Raw genomic sequence first — 16,765 nt, 5'->3', positions numbered from 1 at the left:
ATTTCTGTTAAATACATGTGTTAGGAACAATATAAAAAAATTAAATCGAAATTCTAGCCAAAAATAGAAAAGTTATAACGTAAAAACTACGACCTTGACACAGCATCTCGTTCGAGATGCTTGGTTCCGTGAGGGTTACTTTTGGGTATCTCGTTCAAGACGCTTGGGCAGCACAAGGTTAAAGGTCACAGTTCAGTTTCATATGCAGTACTTTTGACATGTCGTGCTTTCTCGTGTTATAGATTTAACAATAGATCTTTATTGGATTTTTCCCTATAATTATGAACCCGGAAGAAGAGGATCGAATTCATAGGCTTCAAGGAGGAGGAACAACATAATAAAGAGCTTGGAAGGCAATTTGAAAGAGTAAGATGACACATCTTTGGCGATGAAGAATATAAATGAGGAAAAAAAAAAATGTATTCAGTTCACTCTATGTTTGCCATGAACACATGTTTTTTTTAATGTGTGGAATATGCAAATAGACATTTTGATGGCAATGAAGTGGAAGTGAAGAGATGAAATACATAAATACAGTATAAAAAAAGTGTAGTAGTAAACGCAGAAAATATACTACAATTGTAAATATATTTTACTATCATAATTTTGTTCTCTATAAAAACCTTTGAATCAAACTTATGTAAAATTATGTTTGTTTCATAATTATATTGTATTCTTACAATAATAAAATGAAGAAGAATAAGAAGAATTACCTATTAAACTTTTGTAAAATCATGTTTCTTTTGCCTATTATATACTTACAAAAATTGAGAACAAAACATTTTCTTTAAAAAGTGTATTAAGCTTTTGAAAACTCTCAACAGTTTTATTTATTGTATTAAAAATAACATGTATATATATACAAAAGAAATAAGGGAACAATAAAATACAAGAAAATTAATTTTGAAATATGATACAAACCCAATAGACCTAAATATTCAAGCATGGTCATTTTGACCGCACGTGCCTCCCGGGTTAAGATTGCTAGACACCTCTCAACTACAACATGATGTGGACCGTAATGTTTCATTAGTATTGGTAAGGCCTTTTCTAGTATCTTCTTTCCTTCCATAGGCTCCCCTAATTCTCTATAAGCTCTACCTAGGTTTACTAGACATCTTGCAACTACAAAATGATCCGGACCGTAATATTCCTCTTGTATTCTCAAGGCCATTTCTAGTAATCTCTTACCTTCTGTAGGTTTACCTAAATTTATGTAAACATTACCTAAGTTTATTAGGCAAACTGCATATTCAAAATGATCACAGCCATAATGTCTCTCTCTTATTTGCAAGGCCCTTTCGAGTAATTTCTTCTGTTTCTCAGGTTTGCCTAAATCTCCATAAGCATTACCTAAGTTTATAAGACAAACTGCAACTTCAAAATGATCATGGCCATAATGTGTCTCTCTAATTTTCAAGGCCCTTTCAAGTAATTTCTTCTTTTCCAGAGGTTGACCCATATCTCCATAAGCATTACCTAAGTTTATGAGACAACTTGCAACTAAAAGATGATCAGTGTCATAATATTTCTCACATATTTGCAAGGCCCTGTCAAGTAATTTCTTCTGTTCCCCAGGTTCACCCATATCTCCATAAGCATTAGCTAAGTTTATAAGACAAACTGCAACTTCAAAATGATCACGGCCATAATGTGTCTCTCTAATTTTCAAGGCCCTTTCAAGTAATTTCTTCTTTTCCAGAGGTTTACCTATATCTCCATAAGCATTACCTAAGTTTATAAGGCAAGCTGCAACTTCAAAATGATCACGCCCATAATGTGTCTCTCTTATTTGCAAAGCCCTTTCAAGTAATTTCTTCTTTTTCAGAGGTTCACCCATATCTCCATAGGCACTACCTAAGTTTATAAGACAAACTGCAACTTCAAAATGCTCACAGCCATAATATATCTCTCTTATACGCAAGGCTCTCTCAAGCAATTTCTTTTGTTCTAAAGGTTTACCCATAGCTCCATACGCATTACCTAAGTTTATGAGACAACTTGCAACTAAAAAATGATCTGAGCCATAATATTTCTCACATATTTTCAAAGCCCTTTCAAGTATTTTTTTTTGTTCAAGAGGTTCACCTAAATGTCTATAGACATTGCCTAAGTTAGCAAGACAACCTGCAACAAAACCAGGATCCTGGTCATAATGTTTTTCTGCTATTTGCAAGGCCTTTTCAAGAAATTTCTTTTGTTCTAGAGGTTCACCCATAACTCAATATGTATTACCTAAGTTTGCAAGATTCCTTGCAACTTCAATATGATTAGGACCGTAATGTTTCTCTTGTATTTTTAATGCCCTTTCCAGCAATTTCTCTCGTTTCAGAGGTTCGCCCAAACTAGAATAACTATTGGACAATGAATTGAGCGTGAAAGAAATATCCAAATGTTCACGTTCAAGGTGTGACTCCTGAATTCTTAGAGCTCGACATAGTAACTCCTCTTGTCGTCTAGGATTACCTGTAGTTGCATACATCCGCCCCATTACTTTTAATAAATAGTCAACATACAATCGTTCAAAATTTCCTTCATCTTCTTCATACCTGGGTATTCTATCATCAATGCAAGTGAGGAATGCTTCAAAGTGTGGTAATAACTGCCTCATTATGGCAGTACCCTCGGCTGTGTCATAGCAAAATTCAGCACTAGTTTTCAGCAACTCAAATACCTTTTTCACAGTATTAAGTTCATCGCCTACTTTCCTTGTATTTAACCGAGTCACTTCTTGAACTAATTTGTGAACATTTACTAGACCTTTGCCTACTTCTATCATTGAATATTGGTTAAGTAAATGTAATATGTTTCGCAAGAGTTCTTTTTCCATCACTGATTCACCACTCATTCTCAATATTACAACAGGAATATTCTCTGAAGATAAATAAGAAATAATACGTAGTACCATTATTGCTTTCTCTCCATATTCAAGATTTTCTTGAATCTTGTTCACTGTAATTCTCCAAGTTGTAAATGTCGTTTTGGTGTACAGATCCAAACTATCATCTGGAAAATTATGGTTCAGTAATTTTTCAGTTTCCTGCTTGTAACGTTCTATGTAATCTCGAATAGAGAATTTTGAACCCATGATTTGCAATTTACTGTTCGTTTCTCTTATATATGCAACTGCTTGCTGCAGAGCTAAGGGGAAATACTGCAAAGTTTCAGCTAATGTCTTTACTTCAGTCCCTTCAGACTCCTCTGTTATAGCCAGAGCTTTACTAATGAACTCTTCTGCTTCTTCCTCTCTGAAAGTGGATAACGATAAAACTTCTATGTTACCCCAATTCCGATTGCGGGAAGTAATAAGAATGTATGGCTTATTAGCACTAGGAGGTAATGAAGTCATAAATTGACCAATACCATCACCACCATCTCTTTCACTCCTACATTTTTCAGCATTGTCAAACACAAACAGACTTCTCCTCTTTGAGAAAAATTGAAACACCTCTTTCACAATACACTGGATATCTCTAGGTTTTCCATCTATTTCCTCCGTGCAAATTCTTAACTTGCTTCTTGCTAGTCTACGAAATGTTCCACAGAGGGTAACATAATTTTCAGCATTTAACCACACAATGTTATCTTCATAATCCTTTGAATACAATTGAATATATTTCCTTGCCAACTCACTCTTTCCTATTCCACCTAATCCACTAATTGAAGTACTTTGAGATATAACAGTCATTTTATCATCTCCTTGGTTTCTTTGCAAAGCTTCATGCAATTTGAGTAACTCTTCTTGCCTTCCTGTAAATAACTCCACTGGATCTCTTACATCAAACCAAACTGAAACTCTAGCTGATTCCTCATAAAATTTATTATCTTGTGTGAGAAAATAATTATCGTCTTTCCACCAGTTTTGGATTTTGCTCCTTATTTCAGAAAACACACTCTCTATGTCACTGTCTTCTACAGCAAATTTTTCCTGTATTTCCTTCTTTATCATTTCACTTAATCTTTTTTCATTTGGCTGATTCACAAAAATCTTAAATCTACTTAAAAAGTATACTATTTCATCTTCATAAACAACATCTTTTGGTAATGCTGGTTTCTTACCTTTGTCTTTCACACTCCCAAAATTTCCTGGAAGTGTGATATTTATTGCGGCCAGTTCCACTATCAGATCTCCCTCAGAAAATCCACTGAACTCCTCTCTACTTTGAATTTCATCTAAAAACATATGTTTGAAATTACTGTGATTTTCACTTACGAGAAAATCTTCTCTGAATTTTCCTTTCTTCCCTTCAGTCCTTTCTATTACTTCTTCAGCTAAGTTACAATGGTAGAGTTTCATAACACCTGTATCCACATTTACACACTTCCTAGAAATAACACATTCAGCTAACTGCTTGGCTAGTTTCTTGCAATCTGACGAACCCTCCAAAGTTTCACGTATTTTTTGGTCATAACTTTCATGTAAATTGAGCTTGTAAAAATAGGTATCTTTGCTCTCGCCTGTACATGGTATGTCCTTTTCATCCACTTTATAGCTTTCAACATTTTTATCACTCTCGCTGAAAGTAGATGTGGAATTAGTAAATAAAACTAGCTCACAGTCTTCAAATTCACTTCCAAATATTGGAGGAGTTTTCAGTTTCTGAAAGCACTCTTTAATCTTACGGTAGGCAGTGAAATAGGTCTTCAAGTTGAAATCACCTTTATTCTCCCCCGAAAGTAATTTCTCTAGACTAACTTTATCCTTTTGAGGATTTTCTCTGTGTTTTGCTTGTAAGAATATTACTTTTGTTCTCTCTGCTCCAGTTTGGTCTATGTAGTGGTACCTGAAAACGACATCATCGAGATCACCGGCCTCTTGCATATTTGTAGCTAGGAGGAAGTCTTTCATCTTGTTTTCCTCACACAGCTTCTTCCCTTGCAGCAGAAAATACATCAAAAGCTGTATTTCGTAAAGCTGACCACTCATTCCTGATGTCCCTGGCCTTTTGCTATATGTTATATGTTGCTGTAGATCCACAGAATCTATTCCTTTCAATTCAGGTGATTCATTCAAAGGTCTAGTACAGAATTCCTGCACGCATGTGTTACCATTCTTTAGCTTTGAAAATAGAGCTCCCATTTCTGCAGTCAAAAGTGATATTCATGCAGGGAAACACTTTTCAAAACTCTGAACTTACTCTATTATAATTTAGATAAAAATAACACATCGCGCACACACACCTCTACCATTGAACTTTCTGTACTGGTTGTTATATTGTCAATGAGATAAATCAATTTCCACAACTTCAAGATGGCCATCTATGAATTTTTCATGTTTGTCCTCAAGCCACACATTTCTTCTTTTGCATATCAACTTATGTTGCTGCTACAATTGTCCATTTATTTAGTTGCAACAAGTGTTCTGCATATATCAGCATACCTGTCGCAATTCTATGCTGGTCTTTGGGGTTGTAAATAAGTGAACACACCAACATTTGACAAATCTTGGCTTAGTTCTCTTGAGAAGTTCTCTGGACTTTGATGCTCGAAGTGTCTTAGACACAAATGGCTACTCTGAAGAAAACTCTGAACTGAAGCACAACCTAGAATCAAAAGGAAAAGAAGAGTTTAATGATCAAGGCACTCTAAGCAGGATCGTCCTGCACCCCCCCCCCTTCCTCCAACACACACATGCAGACATTAGGAATCAAGGCAATTGTATGTGTGAATTCGATATATTCCTCTTACACCATGGTTTGCGATATTTACACCCTACATATTTTGAAATGAGGAAAAAGCATTTCTGATTAGAAAGAAGTTCAGCATACTGCATAGCTCATATCTAATTCATTACAACAGTGACAGTGAATTTATTTGTACAAAATAATGATGAATATTTGCCAAGGCAAGTGTTACAGACAGGGGTAGAAATTACAGAGTGCCTTAAAATTTTCACCTGATGCCTGAATTTTCAAATCCAGTTCTAAGAAAGATACATTTAGAGTTCACTTATGGAAATTTCCATTCATAAAAAGAAAAAATAATAATAATGAGTGTAACATGTGTTTTTATATCTTTCTGTTCATTTTTCTGTATCACATGTATCATTAAATTAGAATAATAAACATGCCATTATCATTTTTACACTGTTGCTAGCCGAATTTTAAAATCTGTGGCAATATGGTATAGTCAGCCATACGTTAGAATGTATTGCATAGTTATTCATGCTGTTACTGGTTGAGCCTTCTGTGGGAAGGCAACTTCGGTACAAGAATTAATTACTTTTAATCCAATGCTGCATTAATTAATAAATTAAATAATTTATGATCATATTTCTAAATGTGTAACTTTATGTTAGTTGGATTCATTGCTTTCATACATTGTATTTGAAAAAAAAAGGCTGGCTCATGAGACTGAATTATTTTATATTCTTCTACCCTTGGTTTTAGGTATAACATTACCGAGTTGTATTTACATTTGAATACTTTAGTCTTCTGGTCTTCATTTTGACTACAATTTAAAAATTTCAGACCAAACATATCACAAGATAAAATGAAACTCTTTAACGTGAATCATCCAATGATTCTATTATATTTTTTTTATAAAAAGACACATAATCTATATGGAATCTAAATTACATGTTTATATTAAATCTAATAATCACAAAAATTATTTTTTATGGGAAATGGGCTAGCTTCATCAAAATAATAGCCAGAAATAGTAAATACAGGAATTGGAATTATACGCAATAGCAGATACAGGAATATTATTTCACATTAGATGGCTCTTTCAAATTTTCAGACCATGTAAACCATGTTTTTGACCATAAATTTGACTGTTTAGGCCAACTATAGTGGAACCACAAGCAAAGAAACCTGCGCAGACCCGCGACTCCTGTGCACCGTACTCCTGCAAGGAGGGGAGGGGGAGAGTGGACCATGCTTCCTTATGGCCCGAGCTGAACGGAGGAAGGGAAAGCTGCACAGGTACTTTTCATCAAATGTTTTTTTTTTCCCTTGTGGTCGCTGTATACAGTGTGTCCCAAAAGTCACTGTGCACATATGTTTCACTGTTCAGAAATTGTCATGTTGACAATCATGTTAGACGACTGTTAGAGTCAGGTTTTCTATCACTGCTAATCTACACCTATTATTATTATTATTATTATTATTATTCATTAATACAAGCATTGCCAATATGTACGAGGTTCCAACTGCACAGGGACTTTTAGGAAGCTGGTATATCAAAATGTAAATCAAAACAACTGTGCAAATCAACCATTCAGAGAATGCTGAGCAGCATAATCAGAAAGTGAGTTTTCTTTACTTTCTGAAAGGTTACATTGGGTAATTTCATTTGTTCCAGAGGTCACTTACACTTTCAGAGGCACTATCTAAGTTTCCGAGACAATTTGCAACTTCAAAATGATCAGCACATAATGTTTAATTTCAAGGCACTATCAAGTATTTCCTTTCAAGATGACACCTAAGTTTTCAGAAAACAACAACCTGAAAGTGATGACCTTCATTTTTCTTCCGTATATGCAAGGCCCTTTCATGTAATTTCCTTTGTTCTAGAGGTTCACCTAAAGCACCGTAGGCATTGCCTAAGTTTTCAAGAGTAATAGCAACTTCATAATGATCACTACCATAATGTGCCTCCTCTATTCGCAAGGCTCTCTCGAGTAACTTCTTCTTTTTCAGATGTTCACCTAAAGCCCCGTATGTGTTGCCTAAGTTTCCAAGACAAACTGCAACTTCAAAATGATCAGCACCGAAATGTTGCTCTTTTATTTGCAAGGCCCTTTCCAGTAATTTCTTCTGTTCTAGAGTTTCACCTAAAGCTCCGTAGGCATTACCCAAGTTTACAAGACACCTTGCAACGTCCCAATGATGAGGACCATAACGTTTCTCCAGTATCTGAAGCTCCCTTTCAAATAATTTCTTTTGTTCTAAATGATCACCTAAACCTCCGTAAGCATTACCTAAATTTGAAAGACACCTTGCAACTTCAATGTGATCAGCACCATAATGTTTCACTTTTATTTGTAGAGCCCTTTCAAGTAATTTCTTTTGTTCCATGGGTTCACCTACATCTCTATAGACTTCACCTAAGTGTACCAGACCTATAGCAACTTCAAAATGATCAGGACCATAATATCTCTCCAATGTTTGCAAGGCCTTTTCCAGTAATATCTTTTGTTTCAGAGGTTCACCTAAAGCACCATATGCAATACCTAAGTTTCCAAGACACTTTGCAACTTCAAAATGATCAGTACCATAATGTTTCTCTTTTATTTCCAAGACCTTTTCAAGTAATTCCTTTTGTTTCAGAGGTTGGCCTAAATTTCCATATGTCATACCTAAGTTTTCAAGACATACAGCAACTTGAAAATTATCATTACCGTAATGTTTCTCCAGTATTTCCAAGGCTCTTTCAAGTAATTTCTTTCGTTCCAGTGGTTCGCCTAAAGCTCCGTAGGCATTACCTAAACTTACAAGACACTTTGCAACTTCAAAATGATCAGCACCAAAATGTTGCTGTTCTATTAGCAAGGCTCTTTCAAGTAATCGCTTTTGTTGGAGTGGTTCACCCAAATCACTGTAGACATTACTTAAGTTTTGTAGACACCTTGCAACTTCAAAATGGTCAAAACCGAAATGCTTCTCTTTTAATTGCAAGGCTCTTTCAAGTAATTTCTTTTGTTCCAGAGGTTGACCTAAAGCTCCATAGGCAGTACTTAAATTTAAAAGACATCTTGCAACGTTTATATTATTAGATCCATAATGTTTCTCAAGTATTGGCAAGACTTTTACAAGTAACTTCTTTTGAGTTACAGGGTCACGTAAATACATATAAGCATTTGACAAACTGAAGAGCGTGGAGGCAACCCTCAAATTTTCAGGTTTGAGATACTTCAGCTGAATTGTTAGAGCTCGAAGTAATAACTCCTCCTGTCTTCTAGGATTACCTGTGATTTCATACATGTGGCCCATTTCTGTTACTAGACACTCAACATACATTCGTTCACAGTTTCCTTTATCTTCACCATCTCTACATATCATACAATCAATGTTGCTGATGAATGATTCTAAGTGTGGTAATAACCGTCTCATCCTGGCTGCACCATCAACTGTGTCATTGCAATACTTAACATTTCTTTTTAGCAACTCGAATACTTTACTCAGAATAAATAGTTCTTTTCTCTCTCTCCTTATATTAATCTGGGTTACTTCCTGAACTAATTTGTGAATGTTTACTACACCTTCTGTTGCTTCAATCATTGAATATTGTTTAAGTATGTGTAATATATTTGCCAATCGTTCATCTTCAGCCACTGTTTGTTCATTCCTTCTGAATATTTCTACAGGAATATTCTTCGCAGATAAATAAGCAATAATACGTAAAACCATAATTGCTTGCTTACCATGTTGAACATCTTCTATCTTGCTAATTGTAATTCTCCATGTTGTAAATGTCGTTTTGGTGTACAGATCCAAACTATCATCTGGAAAATTATGGTTCAGTAATTTTTCAGTTTCCTGCTTGTAACGTTCTATGTAATCTCGAATAGAGAATTTTGAACCCATGATTTGCAATTTACTGTTCGTTTCTCTTATATATGAAACTGCTTGCTGCAGAGCTAAGGGGAAATACTGCAAAGTTTCAGCTAATGTCTTTACTTCAGTCCCTTCAGACTCCTCTGTTATAGCCAGAGCTTTACTAATGAACTCTTCTGCTTCTTCCTCTCTGAAAGTGGATAACGATAAAACTTCTATGTTACCCCAATTCCGATTGCGGGAAGTAATAAGAATGTATGGCTTATTAGCACTAGGAGGTAATGAAGTCATAAATTGACCAATACCATCACCACCATCTCTTTCACTCCTACATTTTTCAGCATTGTCAAACACAAACAGACTTCTCCTCTTTGAGAAAAATTGAAACACCTCTTTCACAATACACTGGATATCTCTAGGTTTTCCATCTATTTCCTCCGTGCAAATTCTTAACTTGCTTCTTGCTAGTCTACGAAATGTTCCACAGAGGGTAACATAATTTTCAGCATTTAGCCACACAATGTTATCTTCATATTCCTTTGAATACAATTGAATATATTTCCTTGCCAACTCACTCTTTCCTATTCCACCTAATCCACTAATTGAAGTACTTTGAGATATAACAGTCATTTTATCATCTCCTTGGTTTCTTTGCAAAGTTTCATGCAATTTTAGTAACTCTTCTTGCCTTCCTGTAAATAACTCCACTGGATCTTTCACCTCAAACCAAACTGAAACTCTAGCTGATTCCTCATAAAATTTATTATCTTGTGTGAGAAAATAATTATCGTCTTTCCACCAGTTTTGGATTTTGCTCCTTATTTCAGAAAACACACTCTCTATGTCACTGTCTTCTACAGCAAATTTTTCCTGTATTTCCTTCTTTATCATTTCACTTAATCTTTTTTCATTCGGCTGATTCACAAAAATCTTAAATCTACTTAAAAAGTCTACTATTTCATCTTCATAAACAACATCATTTGGTAATGCTGGTTTCTTATCTTTGTCTTTCACACTACCAAAATTTCCTGGAAGTATGATATTTATTGTGGCCAGTTCCGCTATCAGATCTCCCTCAGAAAATCCACTGAACTCCTCTCTACTTTGAATTTCATCTAAAAACATTTGTTTGAAATTACTGTGATTTTCACTTACGAGAAAATCTTCTCTGAATTTTCCTTCCTTCCCTTCAGTCCTTTCTATTACTTCTTCAGCTAAGTTACAATGATAGAGTTTCATAACACCTGTATCCACATTTACACACTTCCTAGAAATAACAAATTCAGCTAACTGCTTGGCTAGTTTCTTGCAATCTGACGAACCCTCCAAAGTTTCACGTATTTTTTGGTCATAACTTTCATGTAAATTGAGCTTGTAAAAATAGGTATCTTTGCTCTCGCCTGTACATGGTATGTCCTTTTCATCCACTTTATAGCTTTCAACATTTTTATCACTCTCACTGAAAGTAGATGTGGAATTTGTAAATAAAACTAGCTCACAGTCTTCAAATTCACTTCCAAATATTGGAGGAGTTTTCAGTTTCTGAAAGCACTCTTTAATCTTACGGTAGGCAGTGAAATAGGTCTTCAAGTTGAAATCACCTTTATTCTCCCCCGAAAGTAATTTGTCTAGACTAACTTTATCCTTTTGAGGGTTTTCTCTGTGTTTTGCTTGTAAGAATATTACTTTTCTTTTCTCTGCTCCAGTTTGGTCTATGTAGTGGTACCTGAAAACGACATCATCGAGATCACCGGCCTCTTGCATATTTGTAGCTAGGAGGAAGTCTTTCATCTTGTTTTCCTCACACAGCTTCTTTCCTTGCAGCAGAAAATACATCAAAAGCTGTATTTCGTAAAGCTGACCACTCATTCCTGATGTCCCTGGCCTTTTGCTATATGTTATATGTTGCTGTAGATCCACAGAATCTATTCCTTTCAATTCAGGTGATTCATTCAAAGGTCTAGTACAGAATTCCTCCTCACATGTGTTACCTCTCTTTAGCTTTGAAAATAGACCTCCCATTTCTGTAGTCAAAAGTGATATTCATGCAGGGAAACACTTCTCAAAATTCTAAACTTACTCCTATTATAAATTAGATAAAAATAACACATTGCACAAACACACCTCTACCATTGAACTTTCTGTCCTGGTTGTTATATTGTCCATGAGTAAAATACATTTGTATGACTTGAATAAGGTCATCTATACATTTTTCGTCTTTGTCCTCAAGCCACACACTGTCTTCTTTTGCATATCAACTTATTTTGCTGTTATAAGTGCTCCCTTGCTTAGTTCCAACTAATAATCTGCATACACCAGTGTACCCGTAACAAATTTATGCTACTTTTTGGGACTTGAAATAAGTGAACACACACACATTCAATTTTCAGCATAGCATTTTGACTTGATGGTTCTTCAAGAAATTAAACATTATTATGTTTTTGACTGTGATGCTCCAACTTCTTAGACACAAATTGCTCTTCTGAAGACAATCTTGAACTGAAGCACAGCCTAGAATCAAAAGTAAAAGAAGAGTTTAATGATCTATGTGAAAATCTACTTCACATATAAAAGAAAGGCTATTCAATTCCACTCTATGCAGAAATATGTGTACATGGTGCTTTTAAGTGGAATGACTAGCATATGATACTGTAAGAATTAAGTAGATGTATTCATCTTCTATGGAGATATGAATGGGCAAACTAGTATAATAATCACAATCCCAACATATCTTCCATTTAAGTACTACGAAAATATTGAAATCCATTTTCATGCCGATTGCTTTCGGGTTCCATGTGCTTTCCTATTCATGAACATATATCTTTATCATAAGTGAAATTGTACTGTTCCCACCACTTTTCAAAATTGAAATTAATACCCTAATATTCCAAATAAAGTTTCTTACTTGATAGCAATATTTTGTATTTTCACAATGAGTTATTATTAGGTCGAATGATGTCTCTGTTAAGGAGTGAAACATTGTCTTCAACGATTGATCTTGGAATTTCCTAGCTAATTCAGTTCAAACATTTACAAGTTATTTAGCAAGAAAGATTTAAAAATAGGAGCATAGTTTTTTCACCACTATCAAATCAGTATTGACTACTGATATGACAAAACAGAAAATGTGTACTCATGAGGAGGAATTCATCAATAACCTATTCATCTGGTGCTAATATTTAAACATTTAACCCATACCACATGGCCACTTTACAGACAAAACGATGTTGAACAATATGCTACAGGTGTTAAATAACAAGTGTGTGCAGTAAACATTCAACATAATATGTGGACAACTACAAGTACCTTGGATTTATTGCAAACAATGATATGAGCTGCACTCAGGAAGTGAAAATGAGAACAGCAGTGACTAAGGAAGAATAACAGATTTTGTTTCTCACTTGGTTGGTTGGTTGGTTGATTTGGTGTTTTAAGTCCACTTTATGCACAGTAAGGTTAATCGGGACTAAACCTACAGTTTAAAGTGGGATCCGAACCACAATGTGACTCCACCAGGTATCGAACCCGGGGCCCCTTGATTACAAGGAGATGACGCTACCACAGTGCCATCGAGGAGGCTTTGTTTCTCATTTGCGAAGTGTAGTAGTGTACAATGAAAAAAGCTGAATGCTACAAAGAAGTAAGAAAAAGTAGCTGAAAGTGCCACAAATGAGGTTGTGGTGAAAACAGAGCATATGAAATGCACTGACAAAATAAGGAATTAACTTGTGTTGGAATATACGTACCAATATCCTTGATTTCTAGGGAGGAGGGTCGAAGACTAATACTCATTCAAAGAAAACATTGTCTGATTTCTTGTCATTATTCTTATTATAATTGTTTTTGGTGCATCAGTAAAATATGCTCAATTACAGACTGGTTAGTTTTTTGAGTCAGCATTTAAATCATTTGATAACTCTTGCTTACTAGTAAAATACAACAGATACAAAGATGTCATTTCATGGACTGAAAGAAGTTGTAAAATGGAATAGAGAACATTTTGATAGATCTACCTGACTGCCGATGGGACTGAAGCAGTTGACAACAACACACATTCCAATCACCTGTTGTTAACAAATGAACATAAAGATGAAATTTTATGGAGTGAAATGTCAATAAAGTAATAATTTGCTAAAACAATAGTTTTGGTAATTTATAAAACTACGGGAACTAGAAACATAATGTATTACGTAAGTATCAGAATCCAAGTTTAAAAAAAAAAAAGAAGAAGTGCTCCCCTGTGCTTAGCACCATGCCATGAAGGCGTATAGGGGGTGTGGGGGTAACGCCCCACACTTTCTTGATCCGGTCGTGAGTGGGGGTGATGTGATCAGCATCACGCCCCTGACCACCTTTACCCCCCAGGGTTTCCCCCAGGTAGCCATGTTATTCGATGCAGAATCCAAGTTTACTAGACACAATTTAATCATATATCCCATTTCAAACCAGTTAAATTCTTTGTATATTATAACTAGGGAGTGAATATTTAGGTGCTGAAAAATATTTATTTTTTTATGTTCTGAAAATAGCGGAAATAAGTGGCTAAAAGTTTAAAATATTTTCATTTAAAACTCTATGAAACAAATAAATGGATACTCATCGGTAGAGCCCGGAATTTTGGCAAAATGCCTCTTTTTATCTACTGCATATATTGATAAAAAAATTCCGAATATATATGATTTTTATGTTGTTTCGAATGTTTTCAAAGCCTTTTCATTTTGCCTATTTGGGACCCCACTGCCTATTTTTAATTATAATGCCTTTCTTTTGCCTTTTTCAATGAAATTTGACCATTTTTTTAAAAAAAAAATGTGTATATAAATTATTTTTCTCCCAAAAAACGTTGTTGGCATTTATTTTTCTTCCGTTTATTATGTGAATAATTTTCGCCTTATTTAAGTAATATTGAACTCATGCATGTTTCAACATTGCTGAAGGAGAAAAGTGTGAGAAAAAAGTATTTCATGCTGAGTTAGGATATTGCCTTTCGGTTAACATTTCCTTGTGCATGATTGACTGCTGAAAACCTGTTGCAGAACACCTGCACAATTATGCCATCACGTCCAGCGTACATGTCAGGAGGTTATTGACAAGAAACAGCACTAATGCCCAAGGGCCTTTGCATGGATTCCAAAATCAATTTCTCTATCTTTAGTTTAGTTCAGCACTTTGGAGGGAAAGGATCGTGTAGTTGTCATCATGCCGAAATTTAGTGTGCTATTAAGTGGTAAGTTACATGGTTACGTGCGTGAATTTGGTGAAAGCACATTTTCGACAGACTGTACTATTCTTCTCTGCAAGATATGTGAAAAAACAATCAACCATGAGAAAAAATACTTTATATCTCAGCATGTGTCAACAGCAAAACATAAATCTGCAGCTGCTAAAATGATCGGACAGAAGAAGATATCCCTAATTTCAACAGTGGGCACTTCATCCAACAGGCAACCTCAGTTTTCTCTTGAACTGTGCAAAGCTTTCATGGAAGCAGGAATACCTTTCTGGAAAGTGGAAAACAAGTCACTGAGGATTCCTGGAGAAATACACTACAGAAACTGTGCAGTTGGAATCTACGCTGCGGAAAACACATTTAAGCATCTGCTACGAAGAAGCTCTGCAAAGAATTTGTGCTGAAGTTGGTGGAAAGAAGGTCTGGATTTCAATAGATGAAACTACTGACGCTATGGGACGCTACATAGCCAACGTCATCATTGGAACTATGGAACCAACATGCGGAGAATCCTCGTCATTTCTTCTCACGTCAGAACAACTAGAGAGAGCCAATGGTTCGTCAATAGCTCAGTTATTCTCAAATTCCCTACTTCTGCTCTGGCCAGATGTTGTACATCATGATGATGTGTTACTTTTTATCAGTGATGCAGCTCCCTATATGAAGAAGGCTGCCATAGCATTGAAAATTCTCTTCCCGAACATGCTTCACATCAGATGTGTAGGCCACGCAATGCACAGAATCACCGAAGAAGTTAGAGTGGACAGGTTGATTTCGAACACAAAGAAGATATTTCTGAAATCTCCCTCTCGAACCCAAAAATTTCAGGAAGTTGCACCTGAACTTAGTTTACATCCGCACCCAGTCTTGACGAGATGGGGAACCTGGATATCAGCAGCTATATATTATGCTAACAACCTTGAAAAAATCAGTGAGGTGATCGATGCTTTACCAGAAAATGAAGCAGCTTCAATTCGTGAAGTGAAAAAACTCCTGTGCTATCCAGAACTGAAGAATGAACTGTCGTTTATTTTTGCACATTATGGTGCATTGCCAGAGACAATTACAAAGCTAGTAAAAAGAGGTGAGACTCTTATAGCATTCATGATAATCTTCCGAGGAATCTATGCAGCAGATGATGGAAGTGCCAGGAGAAAAGGGGTCAGCTGTTGCGGAAAAGTGCAAACGGGTAGTGAGTACAAATGAGGACTTGAAACAATTGAAAACAATTTGTGATATTCTAAAAGGTGAAAATGATGTTACCAAAATGAGTCCAGCTTCATTAGCTTGTTTTATGTATGCTCCAATAACTTCTGTCGAAGTAGAAATATCATTTTCTATTATGAAAAACATTCTCTCTGACAGACGACTATCAATGAATGTTGAGAACTTTAAAAAACACCTTGTAGTTATGTGCAATCAAGACGGAGAAAATTGAAATGCTCTTCCCAATGTAGATTTTAACATTTTGCCAGAAATTATAGATAAAAGTAAACGACTTCCAAATGTGCCTTTTTTTCAGTTTATTTTGACTTTTTTTCATTTTTAGTGCCTATTTTCCACATAAATGCCTTTTTGCCTGCCTATTTTAACGAAAATAAATGCCTGAACTTCCGGGCTCTACTCATCAGTGACAGCAGAATGTTAGTTTCTTGTTGCATTTCGTTGCTTACAATGACCAACAGATCACATTTCCAAGTTGTCCATTTAAAATGTATGCTGATTATATGAACAATGGCTTGTGAAAACTACCTTTCCACATCACACAATGTCAGACATTTATATCTGAAATGCTGCACTATCAGTTTCACCTACATGTTCAGGGCCTTGCAATCAAAGGTTCCATACATGGTGGAGGCACCTAGTAGTTCCAATCTCACTTTAAACTGTAGGTCAGTAGTAAAGCACCACTGTAGGCACTGTAGAAGTAGTGATGGGTGTGTTGTGGAGAGTCCCGAATACGCTAGTAATTTACTAATTTACCAGGTATTTCATCTAGTTTATCTAAAAATAATATGCATTTCACAAAGAATTC

At 35.5% G+C, this 16,765-nt stretch overlaps 1 protein-coding gene across 1 annotated transcript in view; it reads right to left on the bottom strand.

Annotated features, from left to right (window-relative positions):
- Positions 1 to 7,095: 7,095 nt before the first annotated feature.
- LOC145989796 (uncharacterized) overlaps positions 7,096 to 16,765 on the bottom strand; it is a 31,405-nt gene continuing 21,735 nt past the window's right edge. Inside the window, exon 3 of the mRNA XM_083125144.1 lies at positions 7,096 to 12,011. Coding sequence (XP_082981270.1) covers positions 7,434 to 11,522 — 4,089 coding nt within the window. The 5' untranslated portion in view covers positions 11,523 to 12,011 and the 3' untranslated portion in view covers positions 7,096 to 7,433. The remainder of the gene's footprint in view (positions 12,012 to 16,765) is intronic.

This window comes from Lepisma saccharinum, chromosome 7 (assembly GCF_977018435.1).
Source record: "Lepisma saccharinum chromosome 7, izLepSacc3.1, whole genome shotgun sequence".
NCBI classification, from domain to species: Eukaryota; Metazoa; Arthropoda; class Insecta; order Zygentoma; family Lepismatidae; genus Lepisma; species Lepisma saccharinum.
Note: the sequence above shows the minus strand (reverse complement) of the source record. Positions and strands in the feature narration are given on the sequence as shown.